The sequence below is a fragment of the Clupea harengus genome, chromosome 23 (genome assembly GCF_900700415.2).
Source record: "Clupea harengus chromosome 23, Ch_v2.0.2, whole genome shotgun sequence".
Classification (NCBI taxonomy): domain Eukaryota; kingdom Metazoa; phylum Chordata; class Actinopteri; order Clupeiformes; family Clupeidae; genus Clupea; species Clupea harengus.
In genome coordinates this window covers 3,815,584-3,838,764 of record NC_045174.1, presented here as the reverse complement: position 1 = coordinate 3,838,764, position 23,181 = coordinate 3,815,584, and the positions used below count along the sequence as shown (strand labels likewise).

At 41.9% G+C, this 23,181-nt stretch overlaps 2 protein-coding genes across 2 annotated transcripts; both read left to right on the top strand.

The window, feature by feature from the left end:
- Positions 1-12,750: 12,750 nt before the first annotated feature.
- Positions 12,751-16,953, top strand: hexdc (hexosaminidase (glycosyl hydrolase family 20, catalytic domain) containing). The gene is made up of 12 exons (XM_031560632.2): positions 12,751-12,999; positions 13,135-13,250; positions 13,442-13,529; positions 13,607-13,771; positions 14,226-14,409; positions 14,533-14,604; positions 14,764-14,962; positions 15,200-15,282; positions 15,454-15,532; positions 15,613-15,723; positions 16,110-16,199; positions 16,518-16,953. The coding sequence occupies exons 1-12, from the start codon at positions 12,919-12,921 to the stop codon at positions 16,714-16,716; spliced, it is 1,467 nt and encodes a 488-aa protein (XP_031416492.1). The 5' UTR covers positions 12,751-12,918; the 3' UTR covers positions 16,717-16,953.
- A 568-nt stretch (positions 16,954-17,521) lies between these two features.
- On the top strand, positions 17,522-23,106 carry kctd2 (potassium channel tetramerization domain containing 2). Its single transcript, XM_012837128.3, has 6 exons — positions 17,522-18,182; positions 18,581-18,689; positions 18,874-18,965; positions 19,425-19,520; positions 20,998-21,123; positions 21,634-23,106. Exons 1-6 carry the CDS (start codon positions 17,838-17,840, stop codon positions 21,661-21,663), a joined length of 798 nt encoding a protein of 265 aa, XP_012692582.1. The 5' UTR covers positions 17,522-17,837; the 3' UTR covers positions 21,664-23,106.
- The last annotated feature ends 75 nt before the right edge of the window (positions 23,107-23,181 follow it).

The following is a 23,181-nucleotide window of genomic DNA, read 5'->3' as shown; positions in this document are numbered from 1 at the left end:
CACGCCATGTTCGTCATGCTTAACACATTTGGGTGTGTTCTGCTAGCTTTTAGTCTCAGGATGGGGGCAAAGTTCAACTTTGAGCAAGAAAGTATTTGCACCAACTGCAATGCCGGTTATGTTTCTGTGTGGGTTTTCAGTGCTTAAACTCACAAATGCATTAAAGGGTACTCATAGCGGACAGATGAATACAAACACACACAAACACACACACACACACACACACAAATACACATGCATTTGGATCCAGTTGGATGTGCTATTCTTACACTTCCTTGCTACAGAAGGAATGATGCTGAGAAACTGGCTGGACTGGTCGAGTCAGAGCTCAGTATGCTACAGCTGCGAGCACACTGACCCACCACTCCACAACTCACAAACACTGACTTGGGCTCTCTCACACCACAGACAGGTAAGACACTGGATAAGTGTCACAAATTATACTTTGTCACATAAAGATGTTGCAGGTTTAACTGTTTGTTTGTATTTCTTTCCTGATGCCACGGTTTAGAGAGCAAACAGCTTTGTTAGCTGTGTTGGCTGTTAGACTCATTCAAATACACTTTTGGTGTTGATGTAGGATTGCAACTGCAGGTTTGAGAAGTACCATAATGTACTGTAGAGTTCTTTGTCTGAAAAAGCCTTACAACAGAGAAAGAACATAGCCCCTCAAAACATAGAAAGAATGTATTTACAACAGACCTGTAAAGCCTCATTCTTGTATTGGATAGGTTGTCTCTGTGGTGTTGTAACATTTTAGTGTTTTGTTGATATCCCTGTAAACGTTTTCTATTTGGGGCCTTGACAACAGTATGAGAGAATCCATGAATGTTGCCTCAATGCTAGGTGTGGTGAAATCATTAATGCAATATTTTTAAGTACATGCTAAAGTACATGTCAGTTAGACGTTAGTACATGCTAAAGTACAAGTCAGTTAGACGTAAGTACACGCTAAAGTACACGCTTCAGGACACACTAAAGTACATGTCGGTTAGACTCACCCACTGTTTACCTTATTTTCTGCAATTGCAGCAGGAATGAGAGATGGAATTTGCATGTCAATATGTCTACGTACCACCACTGATTGAAAAGCCTAAAATCTCAGGTATGTCATTCCATTTACCATTACCATTCCAGTCATCCCAGTATGTCTGGGTGTGTATGTGTTTGAGACCGTGTTTGAGACCGTGAGAGAGAGAGAGAGAGAGAGACTCTGCACTAATATATCTGTAAGTATACTGTAAGTATAAGTGAGTGCCACTTAGAATCTATGTATCTCATTAGTAGCTAATGTGAGACAGGTTGTGTATGCATTCACATCATTGGACCTACTGTGTGTGTGTGTGTGTGTGTGTGCGTGTGTGTGTGTGTGTGAGCCCCACGCCAGTCCTCCTTTAAAATATTCTATCTGAATATGTCCAAATGGTTTATGATGACTAAACTGCTTCTGTCTCTTCTCCAGCCCTACTACCCCCTGCAATAAGGGTTCGTCCACATACCCCCCCTCCTCCCCCACCTGGACCTATCAAAGACCTCTGCTCCCCTCCGCCTCCTTCCTCCAGCACTCTCCAGGTTGACCACCCCCCGTACTCACCCAGGACACGAGCCCACTCAGGTGGGAGGGAAAGAGGGATTCATGTAATGGCCACCATACACACTACTGGCCTGGTTATTTGTTTGTTTGCTCTTTGAAAAGAAAAATCATTTTGGCTAAATAAACATAAAAATGTGCCTTTCGCAGTGCAATGATTATTTGTAATGTGACGTTGACCAGACGATTTATAAGTTACTGTGATTCGCCAGATTGAAAGGTATGAGAAGGTATGTGTCCTGTTTAAATCTTGAAAATAATCTCAAGAACCTTAAAAAGCAAACTCACTATTTAGCTTACTGACATAAGGGTACTATCCCCCTTATGCGAAACAGCATTGCTGAAAAGTGAAAGAGAGCCAAAACAGAACAGGAAATAAAGCATTTCATCCTGGGGCAATCCCTAACCAGTTTATTTTATAGACGGCGCCTTTCTAGTGCCTGAATGACCAGTTTTCTTTTATAGACAGAGCCTTTCTAGTGCCTGAATGACTGGTAATTATGTTTCACTTCCCAGGTGAGGTGGCAATGCCTGTCTCCACTATCCCTGCACCACTATGGTGGATTAGCAATACCTGTAACTGGTTATATCCTAGTTAACAATTCACTCTTATATGCCCACAGATCCACCCTCTCCCAGGATAAGGACACCCCCCGCCCCCACCCCCCTACAAGACAACTGTAGATCCCCCCCACTCAAAGGTGTGTGTGTGTGTGTGTGTGTGTGTTTGGGTTTGTGTATGATAATTGTAAGTGAATTGTAATATTTGTGATTATTTGTTGTGATTCCTCAGCTCCTCCTCTTCCTCCTCGCCCTGCCTTCTTGACGAGATTTCCAGAGTACACCATCATCATTCCCCCGTCTCCGCCCCCCACGTCTCCTCTCCCTTCAGCATCCTCCCCCATTTCTGGAAATGTTCCTAAAACAAGTCCTCACACTTCTCCCTCAGCAGGTTGGTATCTTGATTAGTGTTTGTTTATATGCAGGTGTGTGTGTGTGTGTGTGTGTGTGTGTGTGTGTGTGTGTGTGTGTGTGTGTGTGTGTGTGTTTGTGTTCGAGGATATTGATTTTCAAAATAATAAATGCGTATATCTGGAGAGCGATGACCATATAATGAATGATTGAAACTATGGTAGTGATGACACTGATGGCAATATCAACAATAACATCAGGACCCGCTCATCTTGTAGTTTTCCCAGTGGTGTCACTGGTGATGAAGTAGCATCCGCTGTGATGTTATTTGTTTGTGTTATGTCACTGATGAGTGTTGTTCCATATCGCAGGCTCTACGGAGAAGCAGCCATTGCCAGGCAACCTCAATGTCATACTCGTTGATCTTGATAAAATTGTGACGGATACAAATGGTAGGTTGTCTTTAGAACTGCAGGTTGTGTGTGAATTAACTTGGCAAATAAATGTATAGACAACAAACTCCTGAAAGGACCAAGAAAGGTCATGCTGGTCGTGCTAATAATGAGTTGTTGATTTGTGAAGGCCGTGCGTATACTATTGTTAACCAAAGCATGTTTTTGTAGACAGGTTAATGGAAGGAGAGCCCACATCATGTTCTACATGTGGTTCAGTCCTGGATACCTGCTATGACAATGTGGTAATGACAACACTGATGTTTCAAGAAATATAACTTTAGTCCATACTCATGTCAACTTCATTTCACATATAAACATATTTTTGACATATAAACCCTAGGATGTGTCTGGTTTTATATACAGTTTTAAAAGCCGTATATCAGTACTACTCAGTAACTACAAGTATAGGGAGATTCTAGACGGCCATTGGAGAGTATTTTTAAAATATAGCTGATTACAGTAGCAATGGTGAACATCAATGCACGGCTTTTCAAAGACTCAAGTGCATTACTAGTTTGAGTGAACAACCCTTTCTTTGACGGCCACAGCACCACTCTGATGATCACTGTGTGTCCAGGTGGCGTCCTGCTACTTCTGTCAGGCCTGGGAGCCCTCCACTCCTCCCCCCATTCCCCAGCCCTGCCCACCTTCAGCAGCTCAGGACAGCCTCTTCCTGCTGACCCCAGACCAGCGGGCCCAGGCCCCCGAGACACTCATCGTCTTCTGCATTGACATCTCTGGGTCGATGAGCATAAGCTTCAGGGTGTGTATGTGGGAGACTCTAAACTGAGCATGTGCGATTATGTGTGGTCCCTTGAGGTCATTATGTGTGTGTCCTCTGAGGTCATCATGTGTGGTCCCTTGAGGTCATCATGTGTGTGTCCCTTGAGGTCATCATGTGTCCCTTGAGGTCATCATGTGTGGTCCCTTGAGGTCATCATGTGTGGTCCATTGAGGTCATCATGTGTGTGTCCCTTGTGTGCACTGGTCTCTGAGAAGAATGTATGACTTTTACTGCCTGTTGTAGGTACAAGAAACTGACAGACCGGTCTACAAAACACGTCTGGAGGTGAGAATCGACTAGAGACTTTTTTGCTTTATCATGCTATATGTTTTGAAATAGAAAGACACGTATGTTTAGGGCCACAAACGTTTGTATTTGTAATACCTTTGTAAATCCTCCCTTATGGGATATTGGACCTTTTCCACAGTTTGTGCAGGAGGCTGTGCTCCAGTGTGTTCAGACTCTCAGTCAGAAAGAACCGAACACCCGAGTGGCTCTTGTCACCTTCAACAACGAGGTGATTGTTCTTCCGTCCTCCTCTGCTGCTTTTCAGTACAACATGATCATAGCCAGCACAAGTACACTCAACAGTGCATACTGCAGGAACTACTAATCTCCATGCTCTCGTGGTCACATCTCTAAGAGCTGCCATGGATTGTAAGAGTCAGCTACTTTGCCCTGGGTGTGTTTAATTATTCAACATTTTCATAAATTATGGATAGGCTTCACCACATGGCATGTGTCCTTGGTACGTTAACTAACTGTAACTAATGTGAGACAAGGAATACAAGTGGCTTCATATAATACCAGTGTGATGGTCTGTTTTATATTGACTACAATATCGCTTTCAATGACAACAAACATTCCGCGTGATTACAACTAGTCTGTGTGTGTTGCTAGGTTATGTTACATGGACATGGCACTATGACCTCTTGGAAAATCTGTGGGCAAGAGTTAATAGATGGTGAATTCCTGAAGAATGCAGGCCTTACCTTTCCAACACCACCACCAGTCAGTGAAACCAGGGACTGCTTTCAAGAAAATATTGCTGGGTAATGGAGAAAGATTAATAACAAAACATTACAGATTACAGACATGAGATGTATTCCACATGAATTCATTTTGTATCGTGAATACCTGTGATCCAAATGTACCCCATCTCACTTCTGTTTCCCTGGCCTTGCATGCATGCTGGGGAGGTCATGAGAGTGACAGACACTGATTGCCTTTTTTCTTTTGCAGAGCCCAGGTTATTTGATATGCATGAGTCATACATTTTTGTATTTTGACATGCAATGCTGTAAAATGAGATGTGAGGTTGTGGCAATGACTTACTGTAATGTAACTGTGTGGAGTTGCTAGCAATATACAGTATTGATAAGTCATGCCCCTTTTTGGTCTGTTGACTTTAACTCTTGACTATGAGAACGTAGATGGCAACCCCAGTGTGGCAATGCACTACAGGTATTTGACTTTAGGTCAGGAGTACCACAACCATGCTCTCATTTCCTCTGTCATCATCAAATGGCTGCCTATCAGAACCAAGCTATGCTTCTCTCATGCAATCACAGGCTTCAAGAAGGTGGAGCCACAGCGCTAGGCCCTGCTGCTGCTGTTGCCATAGCAATGGCCTCTCGGCTACCAGGGTCGAAGGTGTTGTATGTTGTTAATCACTCCAAATAAAAGTTATTCTTCAAGAATCTAGGATTGAAGTAACAGTTTGAGCAGTTAGAGTTTAATTTAACTGTAGTTTAATTCTAATTTAACTTTGAATTAACAATCGAAAATCGCCTAGTTAACCATGTAATGGCCATGTTTGTCAGGTCCTGATATGTACGGATGGCAGGGCTAACACTGACCTGGGAGATCTGGAGGCAGAGGACAAAGACTCCTGCACCCTCGTCTCCTCCACCATCTTCTACAAGGACCTGGGAGAGTACGCGGCCAGCGAAGGGTTTGTTGAACACACGGTCATGAACTCACACGTTTGTTGAACACACACAGATAATAAACACATCCATACATGCACACACACTAAACTAAAGGCTGTTGAAACTATGCGGCCATAAGGATGAGTGTGTTGAGTAGGGCACTTACCGAATCCATTACATTTACCATCACTGTATGTCTTTTATCCTCATACTCTTAGTGTGACAGTGTCAGTAATGTCTCTGTATGTCTTTCTCCTCATGTTCATAGGGTGACCGTGTCAGTGATGTCTCTGGAGGAGACGGATTGTAAGTTGGATGAGCTGGGGATACTGGCAGACAGCACAGGAGGAGAGGTGTGTGTGTGTGTGTGTGTGTGTGTGTGTGTGTGTGTGTGTGTGTGTGTGTGTGTGTGTGTGTGTGTGTGTGTCAGTGTGTGTGTGTGCCAGCGCAGATTTGTAAATTGATCTTTTTGATTGAGAAAAGAAGATAATGTCAGATTTAGTATAATATTGTGTGTGTGTTTGTGTGTTGTGTGTGTCTCTGTTATTCTGTAGGTGGTTATCGCCAGCCCTTATAAGCTGTACAGTGCGTTTCAGGCAGTGATTGAGAGCAGAACTAAGGCTACACATTGCACTGTCACTCTGATGTTGCCCACCACACTGTAAGACCTGTACTGTGTGTCAATGAGTGAAAGAAAGAAAGAAAGAAAGAAAGAAAGATTATGCATCAAACTGATTGTGTGTGTGTGTGGATTTGCCCGTGTCTTCCTCAGGTGTGTGAAGGGGGAACGGGAGGCAGGGCATTGCACCGTCAGAAAGGTTGGTAATGTGATGCCACACACTGAGCTCACTCTCCAGTATGGACCAGGAGACCAGAGGGAACACAGCCAGGGTAAGCAATGAGGGATGCACAGAACAAGGGTAGAGGGTTGATATGCTCTCAATTGGTCTTCAATTACATGTGTCTTAGGTACTACACATAATACATTAATACTTGGTTTGACTTTAAAATGAGGGTCTTAGTGTTAAATTAGGGTGAGGTTAGGGTTAGTGTAGGGATGGTACTAATATCAATACAATAAATGTCTTCACTTGTAAATTGCAGTACTTATGTACATTGTAACAAGTACACGTAATTCTTACTAAATATAATGCAGACAACTGATACAACCGACACACTTATGACATCTGTGCTTTCCCATGCTCTTTCACACTCTTTCTGTTTTTTTTCTTTGATCCATCTGTTTGTCCTCTTCAGGTCTCTTGTCTACAGGTAGTGTATGTATACAGCTCCAGGTGCACTATAGGAGGAGGGACGGACTGAGCATGCTCAGAGTCATCACCGTGAACAAAGAGGTCACCAGCAACAGGTGGGAACAATGACCACAGAGTCCATACTAGACTGTTGATCAATGACCACAGAGTCCATATTAGACTGTTGATCAATGACCACAGAGTTCATACTAGACTGTTGAACAATGACCATAGAGTTCATACTAGACTGTTGATCAATGACCACAGAGTTCATACTAGACTGTTGAACAATAACCACAGAGTTCATACTAGACTGTTGATCAATGACCACAGAGAAACATACTAGACTGTTGATCAATGACCACAGAGTCCATACTAGACTGTTGATCAATGACCACAGAGTCCATACTAGACTGTTGAACAATGACCACAGAGTTCATACTAGACTGTTGATCAATGACCACAGAGTCCATACTAGACTGTTGATCAATGACCACAGAGTCCATACTAGACTGTTGAACAATGACCACAGAGTTCATACTAGACTGTTGATCAATGACCACAGAGTCCATACTAGACTGTTGATCAATGACCACAGAGTTCATACTAGACTGTTGATCAATGACCACAGAGTTCATACTAGACTGTTGATCAATGACCACAGAGTCCATACTAGACTGTTGCCTTCTGTGTGATGTTTTACATTTCAGCTCATTCTAATGATATGATTCACTCCTCAAGGGTAATGGAAATGTCTCTCTCTCTCTCTCCCTCTGTTCTCTCTCTCACTGTCTCTCTCTCACTGTCTCTCTCTCTCTCTCTCTCTCTGTTCTCTCTCTCTCTATCTCTGTTCTCTCTCTCTATCTCTGTTCTCTCTCTCTCTATCTCTGTTCTCTCTCTCTCTGTTCTCTCTCGCTCTCTCTGTTCTCTCTCTGTGTTCTCTCTCTCCCTCTCTGTTCTCTCTCTCTCTCTCTGTTCTCTTTCTCTCTCTCTCCCTCTGTTCTCTCTATCTCTCTCTCTCTGTTCTCTCTCTCCCTCTCTGTTCTCTCCCTCCCTCTCAGTTCCCTGGTCCTGTCCTCTGTGTGTGTCGCTGTGCTGCAGCTCAACTCCATTCAGAGCAGCGCTGCTTTGGCAGTGAGGGGACGACTCCGAGACGCTCAGAAAGAGAAGGAAACACAGACACAACTGATACAGCAAGTTGTGTGAGTGTGTGTGTGTGTGTGTGTGTGTGTGTGTGTGTGTGTGTGTGTGTGTGTGTGTGTGTGTCAAATAGTCCATATCAACTTTTGAAATATTGAAATGCCTTATGTTAGAACATTTTGTGTGTGTGTGTGTGACAGAGAGAGAGAGAGACAAAAAGAAGAGAGAGTTGAGATAGAGGAATGGATGAACTGATGGATGATGTGTTTGCATATCTTTAAAATCTGCCAGTAAGACAAATGGTTTGATATAGAAGTTGTGTGACGTGTGTAAGTGTCAGTGGGTAAAGTCATTCAGGGCTGTTCATGTTTGTTTCATGATTACGTGCTTGTGCAGTGAATTTCAACAGAACTCTGGATATGAACTATTAAGTACAGAATGGATGAAAGTGGACCCACTATACAACATCTACAACTATACACGGGTACACACATGCACACACTAACACAGATTTACTGTATTATTGTATTCCTTAACTCAGTCCACAGCGGTGTCAATCATATGTTAGTCTGTAGTATTAGCTATTTTTGACCAAATGTATCAAATGTTTCATCACTCTGACAACAATACCACTGTGAAAGCCTTTTTTGTTAACATTGCAGTTATAGATCCTAGCTAAAATATTCTCATTTACAGGGAAATCCAGTTTCGTCCTTGAACTCACAGGTAGATTCAGAATTCTGAAACACGCATACACACCAAAACACACTGTTACATTTTGTACACACTTCCACATTTCAAATATAGTAGACCGAGGAGATGGATAGTTGAGTCGCACTCAAGACGCACACACAGTAACTTGAGACTTGACTTCAGACTTGACTTGAGACTCGTCCTCAAAATACTTGAGACTCAACTGGGACTCTGGAACAATTTATTTTATTTTATTTATTTTTTGGTGCAATAACAGTCTAAATAGCTGAATTTCATTCCCTCCTGTAACCTTATGTGTCTGGTGCACACGGCCACAAATGACTGTCAAATGCAGCTACTTCATCATGGCGAGTACACCTGCAGCTGCTGTCCCATTTGTCATAACCGTAGGCTATAATAACTCCACACAAGGCCCAAACTAAAGAACTCTGTCAAAGTGCTTAGATTATGCCTCAAAAGGAAATAATCACGTCAATGAATGTCAGTGCCACCAAAATGCAAATCCTTTTGTCGTGTTTTGTAACCAAGACCAATATTTATTCATGTTGCCAATATAACATTTTATTCTGGAAGTCTCTTTCTCTTATAATAATGTATCACCATACCAGATTATTGCATTATTGCAACTAACTGAATATTATTTTCTAGCAGGTTTAATCTAAGGCTCCAGGTGATCGTTGAAGAATATTGTAGTAGGATGCAGAAAATCAGTTGAGACCAAGGATTGTTTTCCAGTATTGGTGATCTTTTCCAAGACTTCCAGACATCTTTCCACTCTGGCTTGGTAGCCTAGGAGGTTTTGTGTTTTCCCTTTCAACCCTCATCAATCTTGATAGCTACTATAACCAATTTGCTTGTCACAACTTACACAATGAATAGATACCTAGATGTTTTGGGAGGTGAGACTAAATAGCAGACAATTGTACAAAGCCTTTTGCATGAATGTGCAAAAGCATTTCTGAAATGTTCAAAAGAATGACAAATTGATCTTACAATGTGCACAAGTGAATAGATGATGTGGAGGTTGACAGGTTTGGAGAATTTTGATTCTTATCTGAGAAATGTACCGAAGCAAACTGAGAAACTGTAAATCGGTTCCTCAAATTCCTCATGACAATCAAGAGGCTTGAGACTTGACTTGGACTTGAGACCAAAGACTTGAGACTTGACATGCACTTGCAAAAAAAAAAGACATCTCTGGCAAACAGTTTTTATATTTATTACTACCAATGCATTCTCCATTCCTCTCGTTCTTTTTCTTCCCTGCTCCCTAAATGTCCCCCTCTGTTACTTTAGGCTCTGACTGATGAAGGAGCAGCCCTCCTCTTTGGATTGAAGAATGGAAACAGGATGTCCATCTCACCGAGATCCCTCTCTGATGATTGAGATTGGAAGTGCAAGTCAAATCTGTCTGGCCTGATCTGCATGTGGAGCCAGTGAAGACCTGGAGCCCATATGGATGCCTTGGCTGAGTGGGTTAACTATACCCTGATTTGTATGTGCTTGGTGAAATATTTATGACAGTAGTGTGCTGGTTGGACAGCCTCGGTAATCTGCGAAAGATAATGGCATCAGTCAGAAGGACACTGCGTGATCGTGTGCCAGCACTCGAATTCTACTGTCATCATTTGGTACTCGACAGTATAATACAACCTTTACTTCATGTTGATCATTTGTCTCATTTACCCCCAAAATATTTTTTATTTTGCAATATGTTTCTTTGGAAGTGCAATAAATATGAAAATATCGGATGAATAGAATGGTTCACTTCATTTCTTGTCCTCGTGTGATATTTTGCTCATCTTCTTTTATAATACAGTGCAAGATGCCAGAGTAAGATAATTCAGTGGTTTGAGTAAAGCTTGAGTAAAAGTAAGTGTGGTTGGAGTCTTGTGATGAGTGATGAGGAAGGTATCTGAACTTAAAAGATTGCGTAGTGTTGCAATAATTTACTTTTATTTTAGTTATTTTCAGCAGTTCACCAAGACATGTGATAACTGACCATAGGTTCAAACTTATTTTGGTTCACAAATGTGTTCATGCTAGAAAAACGTGTTCATGCCAGAGCCTAAGCCATGCTTCACAATTCATACCCTGCTGTTCTATTGCACTGAAATTCCAGCAGATGGCTGTACAGGTACATGTTACCCTTTGTATTTTCCAGTAACATTGTAAAAAAAGTAGTTGCTGTTTCAACTGGAGTGAATGTATTTTAATTATAATTAGCTTTATTTTGGGCTTATCACAGTGTTCACAAGACTGTTATATTGCTATTACACCCGAACAGGACAAAACCAGGAGAATGAAAAAAGGAAAAAAAATGATTAAAGGAGACCTATTATGCTAATTTTCAATGTTCATCATTTTATTATTGGGGTCTACTAGAATAGATCTTTGGGGTCTACTAGAATAGATGTACATGCTTCAATATTCCAAAAACGCTCCTTTAGAGCTTCTGTGTCTTCCTCCCAATGAGCCTAGTGTGCTCTGATGGATCAGCTAGGCGGGCAACAAGGGTTGTGTTACGTGTTTGCATCATCTTGTAACATAGGGAAAGGGCTGGAATGAGACGTTTCAGGCAGCTGAGAAAAGTGGTTTCTGTGGGAGACAGTTACTCCATCTGGTGTGTACTTTGGGCTTTGGAACTGTGCAGACTGTTTACATGCACAAAAAGCTGTATCACACGCTAAAGGAAAGGGGAAAAACCTGAAAAGTACAGTATTTAAGCAAGATTTGAATGAAAACCTGCTGCCATACTGGGCAGTCTTACGTGAGGAAGACAAACCCTAATCAGACCATGTGGGCTGATGAGATGTTTTCTGCTTGACTATTTTGATACCAGACATTCTGCACAAATTTAGCTCAGGCTTCTCTTTGCTCTTCTTGGACCATTCATGCGAAGTGCAGTTCATAAAAGAACCTGAACACTCTAGAAGTTACCTTGGTGTATACAAATACAGTATGTGTGCACATCATAAATGTGTCACTCAATATTGAGTATTTGATAAATAACAGGTACATCATTTCTTCAATTTCTTCAATTTCTTCAGTGGTTTTTAGCTAAAGGTATTGTACCACGTATTTCTTAAATTTAAAAACTATTCACACATTCTATCATGATATTCTGACGTCATGAAGGCGTGTTGTAGCTCTTGCAGTGGTCTTTGGGGCAACTGCAGCCACCTTGCTCCTGCTAGGTTTTAGTGTCATGTGACATGGAAACATTCCACAGCACTGATTTAGCACCGGATTAAGTTGACTACACCGATTCATTTGATAAATAGAAACGGGGTTTAGGAAAAGGGGTTAATATTTATTTTTATGTCCCAAATTATTAAAAAAATCAATTTACTTTCCATTTGGTGACAACAGAATATGGAAAACCATAGGCTATACCACTTGTTTTTGTTTTTCCATTTAATTTCCAAAAACAGAATAGGTCAAACAAATGAATGCAAACATACATGCACTAAAAGCCACGAGTAGGCCTACTGGAGCATTACATCTGACAATTAATATTTGAATAGTTGTCTCTGTTTCCTTGTGTCAAAATAAGGAATAAAAAAGAAAAATGACAGAACACAAAGATACAATATTTATTTTTAAGTCTCAACCGATTTAAAAATAAAAACAAATAACTTTTTATTTACCTAATGATCATTTGCGTCATATACCACTTATTTTTGGTTTTCTGATTAAATAAAAAAAATAGAATAATGAATGAATGCAAAAGCAGGCTACACGGACCTTTGGAGACCTTCAGTAGTACAGTTAAAAAGCGCAGCTAAGCTAACCAAATGCTAACTGACACAGCAAGGGCCGCAGTTTCCCCCATCATCTTAGCTAAAATGTTTGAACACATTCAGTGTATCTGTATGTATAGCCTTACGTTTCATTTTGTGACACCCCTCGGACTTTTATTTTGAACATGACTGGACAAAGTTACCCCGGATGCACTTCTAAAGAATGTACACACAGTAGATCTAACATCTTTGATGCTGTTATGAAGTGTGGTAGGCTGCGTCTGCCTTCAGCTCTACGTGAGATGAGGATGAAAAGCATTGTAATGCTCGCAACAGAAGCTGAATCCATGTGAAGGAAAGTAGGCTAACCTCGGGCCTCACCACACGCCGGCGTCATGTCTTTATCCACTATTGGGAAGAAACTTGTTCATTTGGACCTGAAAGGGGCACCTCCCAAATTTGAGTACTTGCTGAAGGTACTTTTCATATATGCTATGTTACCTGTCAAACTGTTTGTTGCTCTAATTATTACCTTACTTTATTGCAATTAAATGATGTGACCTGTCATGACACACTAACGTTAATTCGAAAATGCATTAATGTGTCAACAGCTTATTCACTTATACGCTGACCTCGGTGCGAACGGACTACTAATTGAATATGAAGATATGTTTCCTTACGAGGGAGAGCTGAAGGTCCTCCAAGCTTCGGCATATCCTTCTTACAGGTGATTGCAAAGTCAAAGTCTAATATCACCTCAAAACGTGATAGATGGCCGACAGCCCTTAGATATTGTTGATGCTGAAAGTTAGGCTATTTGGTTCTACTTTTTTACTTTACCCCTTGCATTTTGCAGTACATAACCTGCAAGTCAGAGCCAGATATAATATCCTGACATATTATCTGTGTTTTATGTAGCCGGGAAGAGATTTTTACCTTGCAAGACACTGCCAAATCCAGGAACTTGGAGGTCATTCCCCTGGTCCAGACCTTTGGACACCTGGAGGTGGGTGAGTCAGTCGTCAGCAGTCTTCCACCACTAGGTATTTTGATACCGTGATCATTTCCAATCTGTCTCCTCAGTTTGTCTTGAAGCATGCTGCGTTCCGTGAGCTGCGTGAGGTGGGGCACTGCCTTGGCACCCTGAACCCCCACAAGGAGCGTGGGGCGCAGCTGGTGCTGGAGATGCTGCGCCAGGTTATGGAGCTTCACCCTGGGAGCAGCGCACTGCACCTGGGAGCAGATGAGGTAGAGTCTATGGTCTATGATTTATGGATTAGAAAAGCATAGCTGAACCTCCATTTGGGCATGATTATTGGAGCGTATAGGACTAGTGTGCAAATTCATAAGGATGTAAAGGTCGAGACCATTTTGAGGCATACGTATTTTGCTATTTAGGGGGATCAGCTATAGGGCTCGAACAGAGGAGTAGACAATGTGAGGCAACTGTGGTCTCTGTGTGTTTTGTTACACATAGGTGTAACACCTACTTGACTACATACTGTGGTTCACCTGCAATTATATTGGGTGATCTTGTTAATGTTTTGTAACCAACCTATAATATTGATTGATATTGATATGATGCCTGATATTTTTATCATACTTTGGGGATGATGCGAGTAAAGGCCATCTGTATATATAGACTCTGGCCAGACTTTGATAACCACCACAGAAAAGGTAAACCCAATGTGAACCCCACCAGGTCTATCTGCTGGGCCAGGGGGACGAGTCCAGGCAGTGGCTGAGTGCTCCAGACAGCAGTGTGCACCAGCTCTTCCTGAGTCACGTCACCAAAGTAGGCAAGACGATGCAGGAGCGATACCCAGACCTCAGTCTGATCATGTGGGACGACATGATGCGGGGAATGTGCCTGGATACACTGAAAGGTAGATCAAAAAAGATGAAGGTGCTGTCTTTGTCGGGTGTCTCAACATGTCTTATAGTGAAATCAAAGAGCTACAAAACAATGAAGGCATATCCTAAAATAGCATGATATTTTCTGGCTTCAGAGAGTGGTCTTGTGGGACTGGTCCAGCCTATGATATGGGACTACAGTCCTGCTTTGGATGTGGAGAATACAGGTAGGAATCTCTTGTGAGACAATACACATTAAGTGAGCAAATACTTTTTTCTTCCTCATAAAGACATATATTTGATATTAAACATTAACATTAGCTGGCAATTGCATGTTCACATGTACCTTGCCTCTTAAACTGAACCCTCACAATCTCTTTCTTCAGTGCTTCTGATGGAAAAGTACAATTCAGCTGGCCTACCTCGGCTGTGGACAGCCAGCTCTTTCAAAGGCTCTACCAATGTCCACACCTGTGTTCCCAACACACAGCGCCATGTAGACAACCACCTGCAGTGGCTCCAAGTGGTGTCAGCCCTGCCCGCTGGGGTGCAGCTGCAAGGCATTGCCCTCACTGGCTGGCAAAGGTATGTCCTTTCAGTAACTTAGCACAGTTTGAGGGAGCTGCCCATAATAATGAGGAATGTTGCATTGTACACACTTTAAGATGATTTTGTTGTTAGTTATATTTAGTGTATTTTATTATTGTATACATTTAGATGTTTCATTACATCTGCATCATCATTAGTGTTATATATGACTCTAGGCTCGTTCTAAGGAAGGGTACAGTGTGTTGAGTGGTCTGTGCCCTGCATATGTGACAGGTATGACCACCTGTCAGTCCTCTGTGAGCTGATGCCCCTGGCACTTCCTTCTCTGGCCTCTTGTCTGCAGACGCTGATGCATGGTCAGTTTCACGCAACATTTTGCATATGATCTTGTCTGATGAAGAGAGGGATTTGGGCTTTTTCGTTTTGGATGTATTCAGTATAGATGTAGATGCACATGAATATGGGCATTAAAAAAACAATTGAAAGAAATAAGAGCATTAACTGTATCAACTGTATTCTGGCTGCAGGTAGCTTCTCACAGGAAGCTCAGACCAAAGTGACTGAGGCTCTGGGAAGCCCTTCCACAGAGGTGGAGGATGTAGGCAGGTGAGGTACCACAAATATTAGGTGATGTCTGTGAAAATGAAGAGCATGTTTGCTTAATGTTTTGATTTATTTTTTCATAGAGTATCCCCTGGAAGCAATGAATCTTTTCCTGGCCAGAAGCTTGCTGTGTCAATGGTGGAATTAACAGCAGTTCTACAGTCAGAAGATCTCCAGCTCTTTGAAAGCAACATGTGAGCTAAATGCTGGTTCATCTACAGACCAGACCAATAGATTATCAAACATTCCACAGCATGGATGACAAATGCATTCAGTTCAACTGAGTAGCAGACTTGATATACGTGTTTTTCCACAGTGTTAGTCATTCTTAGAGTAGTTGAAAGTCGGTAATTATTGGAGATAATATCCAGTACTTGATTCACAGTTTCTTTTCTACTTCTTACCTTGCTAATTTTTGAAAATGATGTGTTATAATATCAAGTTCAATTATGTGTGGTCACTATATGAAGCAAGGTTTTTCATAGTTAAAAAACTAAAAATACTGTTGAACAACTTGAACCTGCTACTCAGTTATTATCTGGGAGATTTGAATCACACGGTAACTTATGTTTTTTCATAGGTATGTACGAGGCTGGTTTACCCCATATCACAGAGAGAGGAAAATCACAAACCCACTCATTGCACAGCAGATACAGATTCAAGTGATGACGTAAGCCAGTTTTGCAACCATCAGTATTTCTGAGACTCAAATTGTCCGATTTGTATTTAAATAAAAGTCTGCATGATTATGGGATTTTCAAATTAGGAGCGAGCTGCTTGAGACTGTCAGCATAACTTTATTCATGGTCCATTCCTCAGGAGCTATAAATAGAACATATGCATGACACTGGAACAGTGTTGAAGATTTACACTGTCTGTTGGATGGGCCAGATGCTGATTGATAATTTGTTAAAAGTAGTTTTGTTCTGCATCTCTGAGGCACTCTAACCTGTTGAGCCCCCTCCTTTCCCACCTCTCCTGCCCATAGGTTGCTCCAGGCGGTGGAACCCAAAGCAGAGGAGGTGAAGCAGGAGATGGCCCTGCTGTACCCTCAGGCCACAGTAGAGGAGTGGGTAGCACAGCACATCAGTGCAGTGGTGGCTCCTCTTCACAGCTTACTGAAGGACTTGCAACTTGCAATGGAAGAAATGGGGCTGCATGCACCAGTGCCACCCAGTGGATGGTAGACAAGAGAACTGTGATGTTGATCGGAGAATATAGTTGGCTTTGATGTAGTAGTCAATGTTGTTGATTTGAACTCTTCGGTGAAATGACAATTGGGACCACAAGATGTTGCTACTGGGAATGATTTTTCAGTCACACTGAACTAAAGATTGACACAGCTGGAATACACAAACATGATGTAGATGTCATTTTATTTTGGTGATTAATAAAGTATTATTAAAATGGATGAAATTACACTACATGTGAAAGTGGTTTGTGAAAATTATTGTGAAATTATTTGAATAAAACAAGTTAGACCAGATACTTCTGATGATACCTGACAATATGAAGGATGATGTGTGTGAAAAGACAGGCAGAATATGCATTCATATAATTAGGCCTATGTAGAAAGTCAGTGGCATTTATGTCATCCCATGTTTCTAATTTTCAACAATAATGATAAAATAATGATAAAATCATAACATAAAAATGATAAAGAGGTCTGGGGTTTTTGTTGTTACCCTACAACTGCATGCTAGAACCAATGACAATATAGTATAGACTGTATATATACACTCCATATACAGTCGATGGCTACAACTCAGAATTGTGTTGGAACAGGATGCAATCATAGCGGTATAGGTAAGATATCCAATTATATCAATAAATAAACAAAAATGATAATAGAAACAATAATTTAAAAAAAAATCTTAAATCTAATGATTAATGTAATTAAAAATAGCTATAGGAACTCTTCTTTGCGCACAGTAGCGGGTAGGTGTTTTATAGGACTTTTACTGTGAAATGACGAGCAAACAGTGACCTGGAAATGATCACAAGCGTTCTTCTTCCCGTAATGTTTATGGCCATATATAGGTCGTTTGAATAAATAAGAGAGATTAATTTAGTCTTTGAAAGGGTTATAAGCAATGTCGCTTCGTACTTATGGTATTTGCATACCTCAAATTCGGCCCTGTTCATGCTTTTTGGTCCAAATCTAATCTGATGCGTGCAGCAACGCCCCACGGACTGCCACCTTGTAAAGGAAACGACAACCAGTTAGCTAGCCTCTGTTTACAGTTTTGTGGAAGAGAATAATTCGTGTCCTGCCGTGCGAAACTGTGACTTTTTGTATCGCAGCAGTATGGCGGAGTTACACGTTGTGGAGCCAAGTGGGACTGGCATCTTAGAACAACCAGAACACCGTGAAATTCGTGGTTCGGTAAGGCTTCCCTCGCCCACTCTCGTGATTCCCCCTCGGAGCGGCATGTCCAGTCCAGGGGTGTCTAGTTCCAGACCAGTGTTTGGGTTCCCCATGAAGAGTAGCCCTGCATCCCCGTCAGATCAGTCAGAGAAACCGGGGTCTCGATGGGTCAGGCTCAATGTCGGTGGGACCTACTTTGTCACTACAAAACAGACATTGTGTAGAGAACCCAAATCGTTCCTATCTCGATTATGCCAAGACGATCCAGATTTGGACTCTGACAAGGTAAGTTTGGACAGAACCCGTTTTCCATCTGAATTTTTGTACTAATTTCACAATTATACAATGCGAATTATAGTTTTATGATTGTGCATGATCATGTTACTACTTGAGTCTGGAAATGTTGTGGCAATCTTAAGCATTGCCTTATTTAATTAAATTCATATTGTCAGAATGTTGAAAATTATGAAACTATGAGCTTAAATGCAATTGCAGATAGTGGGAAAATACACTAATATTCCATAATGTTTATACTTGAGTGCTCCACTAAACATAACACTAGCAAACATGCAGTGCTTGTCCAGTAGCCTGTAATAGAACTGAAGTAAATGCATAGAGAAACCAATGATCTACGGGTTTGGGTTAGTGGCTCTGTTGAACAATTCTCTGCTCTCCCCTTTTAGGATGAGACTGGAGCCTACCTAATAGACAGGGACCCAACATACTTTGGCCCCATCTTGAATTACTTGCGGCACGGAAAGCTGATCATCAACAAGAACCTGGCCGAGGAAGGTGAGCTCAGTGATCCGGTGCTGATGTAACCGTACTCCGCCCATAAACACGGGTCCCGTGTGTGGAGATAAGTAGAGGGGGACGTGTGCAAATTACTGTAATTACTGGTAGCCGTGATGGGCTACCTAAGGGGTGATGTGTTGGGTTGAGGGGCGTGTGTGAGCTGTGCCTGTGGCTCTTGTAGGTGTGCTGGAGGAGGCCGAGTTCTACAACATTGCATCCCTGGTGAGACTGGTCAAGGAGAGGATACGAGATAACGAGAACAGGACGTCGCAGGTGCATAGCCGGCTATTATTTCTCTTTGTGGTGTATTGTTGTTATGAATGTATAAATATTATGGGGATCATAACAATGAGATCAATATAGAGACAAAGTTAGTGGGTTGTAACTGGGTTGGACATGTTATAAATATTATAGATTTAGATTCGATTATTAGATTTTCTACATCATAGATTTATATTATTAGATTTTATACATATCATAGATTTAGATTAGGTTATTCGATTTTATACATATCATAGATTTAGATTAGATGTTCAGATCATTGCTCTTGCTGTTGCTTTAGTGAGTTACTGCTATTACCATCACTACTAAGAGTCAAGCTTTTAAGAATCTAGATATTCAACTGTGAGTTACTAGATGTAGCCAAGCTGCTGATGATATATGGATTTCATCCATCTCTCCTTTCATTCCTCTGTGTGTGTGTGTGTGTGTGTGTGTGTGTGTGTTTCTCAGGGCCCTGTCAAGCATGTCTACAGGGTGCTGCAGTGTCAAGAGGAGGAGCTGACTCAGATGGTCTCCACCATGTCAGACGGCTGGAAGTTTGAACAGGCAAGGGCCCCCCTTATCACAGAGTGTCCTTTGTCAGAGACACCCCCCTCTTAACCTCTGGCCTGGCTAGTGCTATGACAGGCAGACAGGTAGACTAGATTAGCCAGAAATGATCTCACACTTCCGCACTTTCTTTCTGAGGGCGCCTATTCTGAGAGTGCAAGTGAAAGCAGAGCATTCAAACCACATTACCCACAAGAATTGCTAATAATTGGTGTTACTAAAAGCACAAGGTGGAAGGGCAGCGGTAGGTTATTATGAAATGGGTTCACATCATGCAGAATACAAATGTGAGGAATATTTTTGCCAAGATGAGCAAGTCAGACATAGAGATATAAAATGATCCATTGACGATATCTATTGGTTGTATTGATTGTCTAAATCAAGTAAAGTATTGTTGGCAAAAAGTACATTATTTTACTAATGATCAAAATATGGTTTATAATACTTAACTTAACCTTTTATTTTATGTATTTAAGTTTTAAGTTGTTGAAACAGTTGAAAATACCAGTTTTCACAGGTGCATTATTCCCGGTCTGAAGCTAAATGACCCTCGACCTCATACTGAGATTAGGCTCTTTTAGGTGTAAGGCACATCAATAACTTATGGATTTGCCGTTGATCAAGTGATTGGAAATCAACAAACTGAGATCAAGGCAGGAGGTCATAGCAAGTATTGCGCAATGTAATGTCAGACATTTTAGTTAATAGTTGCTATGTATGTCTATTATGCACTCTTAATAGTTGCTATGTATGTCTATGATGCACTCTTAATAGTTGCTATGTATGTCTATGATGCACTCTTAATAGTTGCTATGTATGTCTATAATGCACTTTGTGTACACCTTCTGGTGGAAGCACTAGCACAAGTGAAAATGAATGTCAGTCAAGACCTTGTGTTGAGATTACATGTAGTTTGTTGGAACAAGCGTGGAACAATCGTTTAACTGGAACACCCAAATATGTGTGAAGAGATCCTCACACAGTGTAGGACCATTCTGAGATTAATTTCCTTTTGTGTATATGTAGACATGGCTGTGTGCCAACAGTGTTTAGTCTCTGTGTAGAGCAGCTGACTTTGCAAACCCACAAACACGGGGTAACACACTTGGACTTTTCTTTGGTAACGAGGGTTTCTCTTTCACCCTCTTCCTCACTGTCCCTCTCCAGTTTTGCGTTGTCTCTAAGTCTCTGAAGTTCTGCCATATTCTATTTGGGTTATGAGTAGACAAAAGTGTTAACTCATATCTGAAAGTCCTGAAGATAATATGAAGGTAACATGGACAGACTAATACCCAATTCATACTGTGGTTCAACCTTTGTTAAACTCTCTTTGGTTTTTATAATGAAACGGTTCAACAAACTCTCAACCTGAATTGATGAAAAATGGATCAAATCTTGGTCAAATGACCCTGGTCTGACACTGACTGTTAGTTTGAAAGAGGTATAAACTTGCTGTTGCCTCTTTCTTCCGCAGCTCATAAGCATCGGCTCGTCCTACAACTATGGCAACGAGGACCAGGCCGAGTTCCTGTGTGTGGTGTCACGCGAACTCAACAACTCTACCAATGGCATTGTCATCGAGCCCACTGAAAAGGCTAAGGTGAGCGGACATGGACACTGGGGTGGGATTTACCTTTTAATTTGTTGTTAAAGCTGCAGTCCTTGATTATAATATGTTGCACTCTTCATGGAATTCTGCGAAATTGTAAAAAACAGCCCTGGCTTTGTGTATGGGAAATGAACAGAGTGGCTCAGTCTGAGCCTTCACTACTCCAGCCAATCAGCACGTCACTTTGTGAGCAAGGAATGGAGGGGTATCATTTGAGTGGCTGTGAGCTCAAATATCAACAACCTTTCTCCAGAATCAAGGGCTTCGCCTTTAATGTGGTTGTCATTATCTTGAATATAGTTCACCAACACTGAACCCAGGTGGTAATAGCGAAAAACTCTGAAATGACCTAAGAAAAAAACAGGGTTCAACCGTTTGTGCTCTCAGGAGAGTGTGTGTTCTGCCTGTGTTCTTCTTTATGCATCCTGCATTCCATGAACTTTAACCAAAGTACATTTTGACTGAATATCTGTCCCCGTTTTCTTGTCCCTCCTTGCCTAGATTCTCCAAGAGAGGGGCTCTCGGATGTGAGAAGTGACCCGTATGCGCCTGACCCCATTCCCCCGCTCTCTACCCTCTCTGCCATCACATCGCCCCCTGGTGGGCCATGAGTTCACCCTGCCTCCATGCATGCACTAACGTCTTCTCTACACCCCTTCCCTTCCCTCCCCCATACACATATACTTACAAATACACACACACACACAAACACACATATATATATACACACACCACGACCACGTTCACCCCCTTGTGCCTTTCCGTGGCGGGCCTGAGCTACGCCCCCCTCTCTGCAGTGCTGCAACATCTGCTCTCATCACCTACCACCACCATCAGCACTAAACACCATTGAGTGCACACACACACACACACACACACACACACACATACACATACACATACGCACAAACACACACGCATATGCATTCACAGGCAGAGATCCTCCTCACACACACACACACACACACACAGACAAAGGCAAAGGCTGATCTGTGAGTGACACCTAGCTAAATCCGTCTCGGTTAGAGTAATGTAGAGAAATCCGTTTCCAGTGCAAAGGTCACGTATCGCCTGTATCACATGCTAGACAGCCTCACTCACAGCAGGCATGGCGAAGTGGATACAACTGACATTTTACCACCACTTACTCTGGTGATGAGTGTGGCCATGTGTGTGTCTGAGTGAGCTTGTACATGTGTGTTAACATAGTGAGTGCCCCTCACCTCCTTAAACTGTCAATCTCAACTCCTCCACTGCCACTCCTTCTCCTCCCTCCCCTCCCCACCCCCCTCCTCCTCCACCAACATTACGTCCTCCTGAGGACTGGCGCGGACACGGATGACCGACTGCCCCACACACTGGCAAACACACAGCAGTCTGTAACGCAGACAAAGGCTTCGAGGGACTTTTACTTCTTTACTTCGCCCTGGAAAAAGAAATCCACCAAGGAGGAGATGTCTTCTTGTCGGGCCCCTCCTTGTGCTGCTGGACACTCGTCAATGTCAACAATGAAAAGAGCGAGCGAGCGAAAGAAAGAAAAAGAAGTGTCTCATGTTTCTACTTCACTCAGGTCAGCATCTGTCTCCAGTGACGACGTTGTTCGCTAAACCACATCACCCCCGGACATTTCAGTACGGCACTGAGTGAATCACATGGAAACAACCGGAAAAAAACTAAAATATGTGCAATTGTGAGGCATGTGAGATTTATTATTATAAAAAAGTGGATTGATATTATTAATAATAACGCATAAATATACATACATTGTAAAAGATTGAATGCAACGTAACTGTTGATATCTGTACCATAGTGGACATATTAATGTGTATCAAAATGAGTTATTCTATGTATAGTGGGAGAACAGTCAGCGTATCCCCGCACACCCCACCCAGTTACCCATGAAGGTGTGAGTTTGTCTTTGTGTCTCTTGTCAACACATTCTGGGACAAATAAGCTTCTCTGTGTTACTTCTCATCCTGCCTCGTTTACCCAGTCATTTTAAGCGCATTTTTAGATATACATATCGGTTCTCGTCTGGCAGAGGAGCTT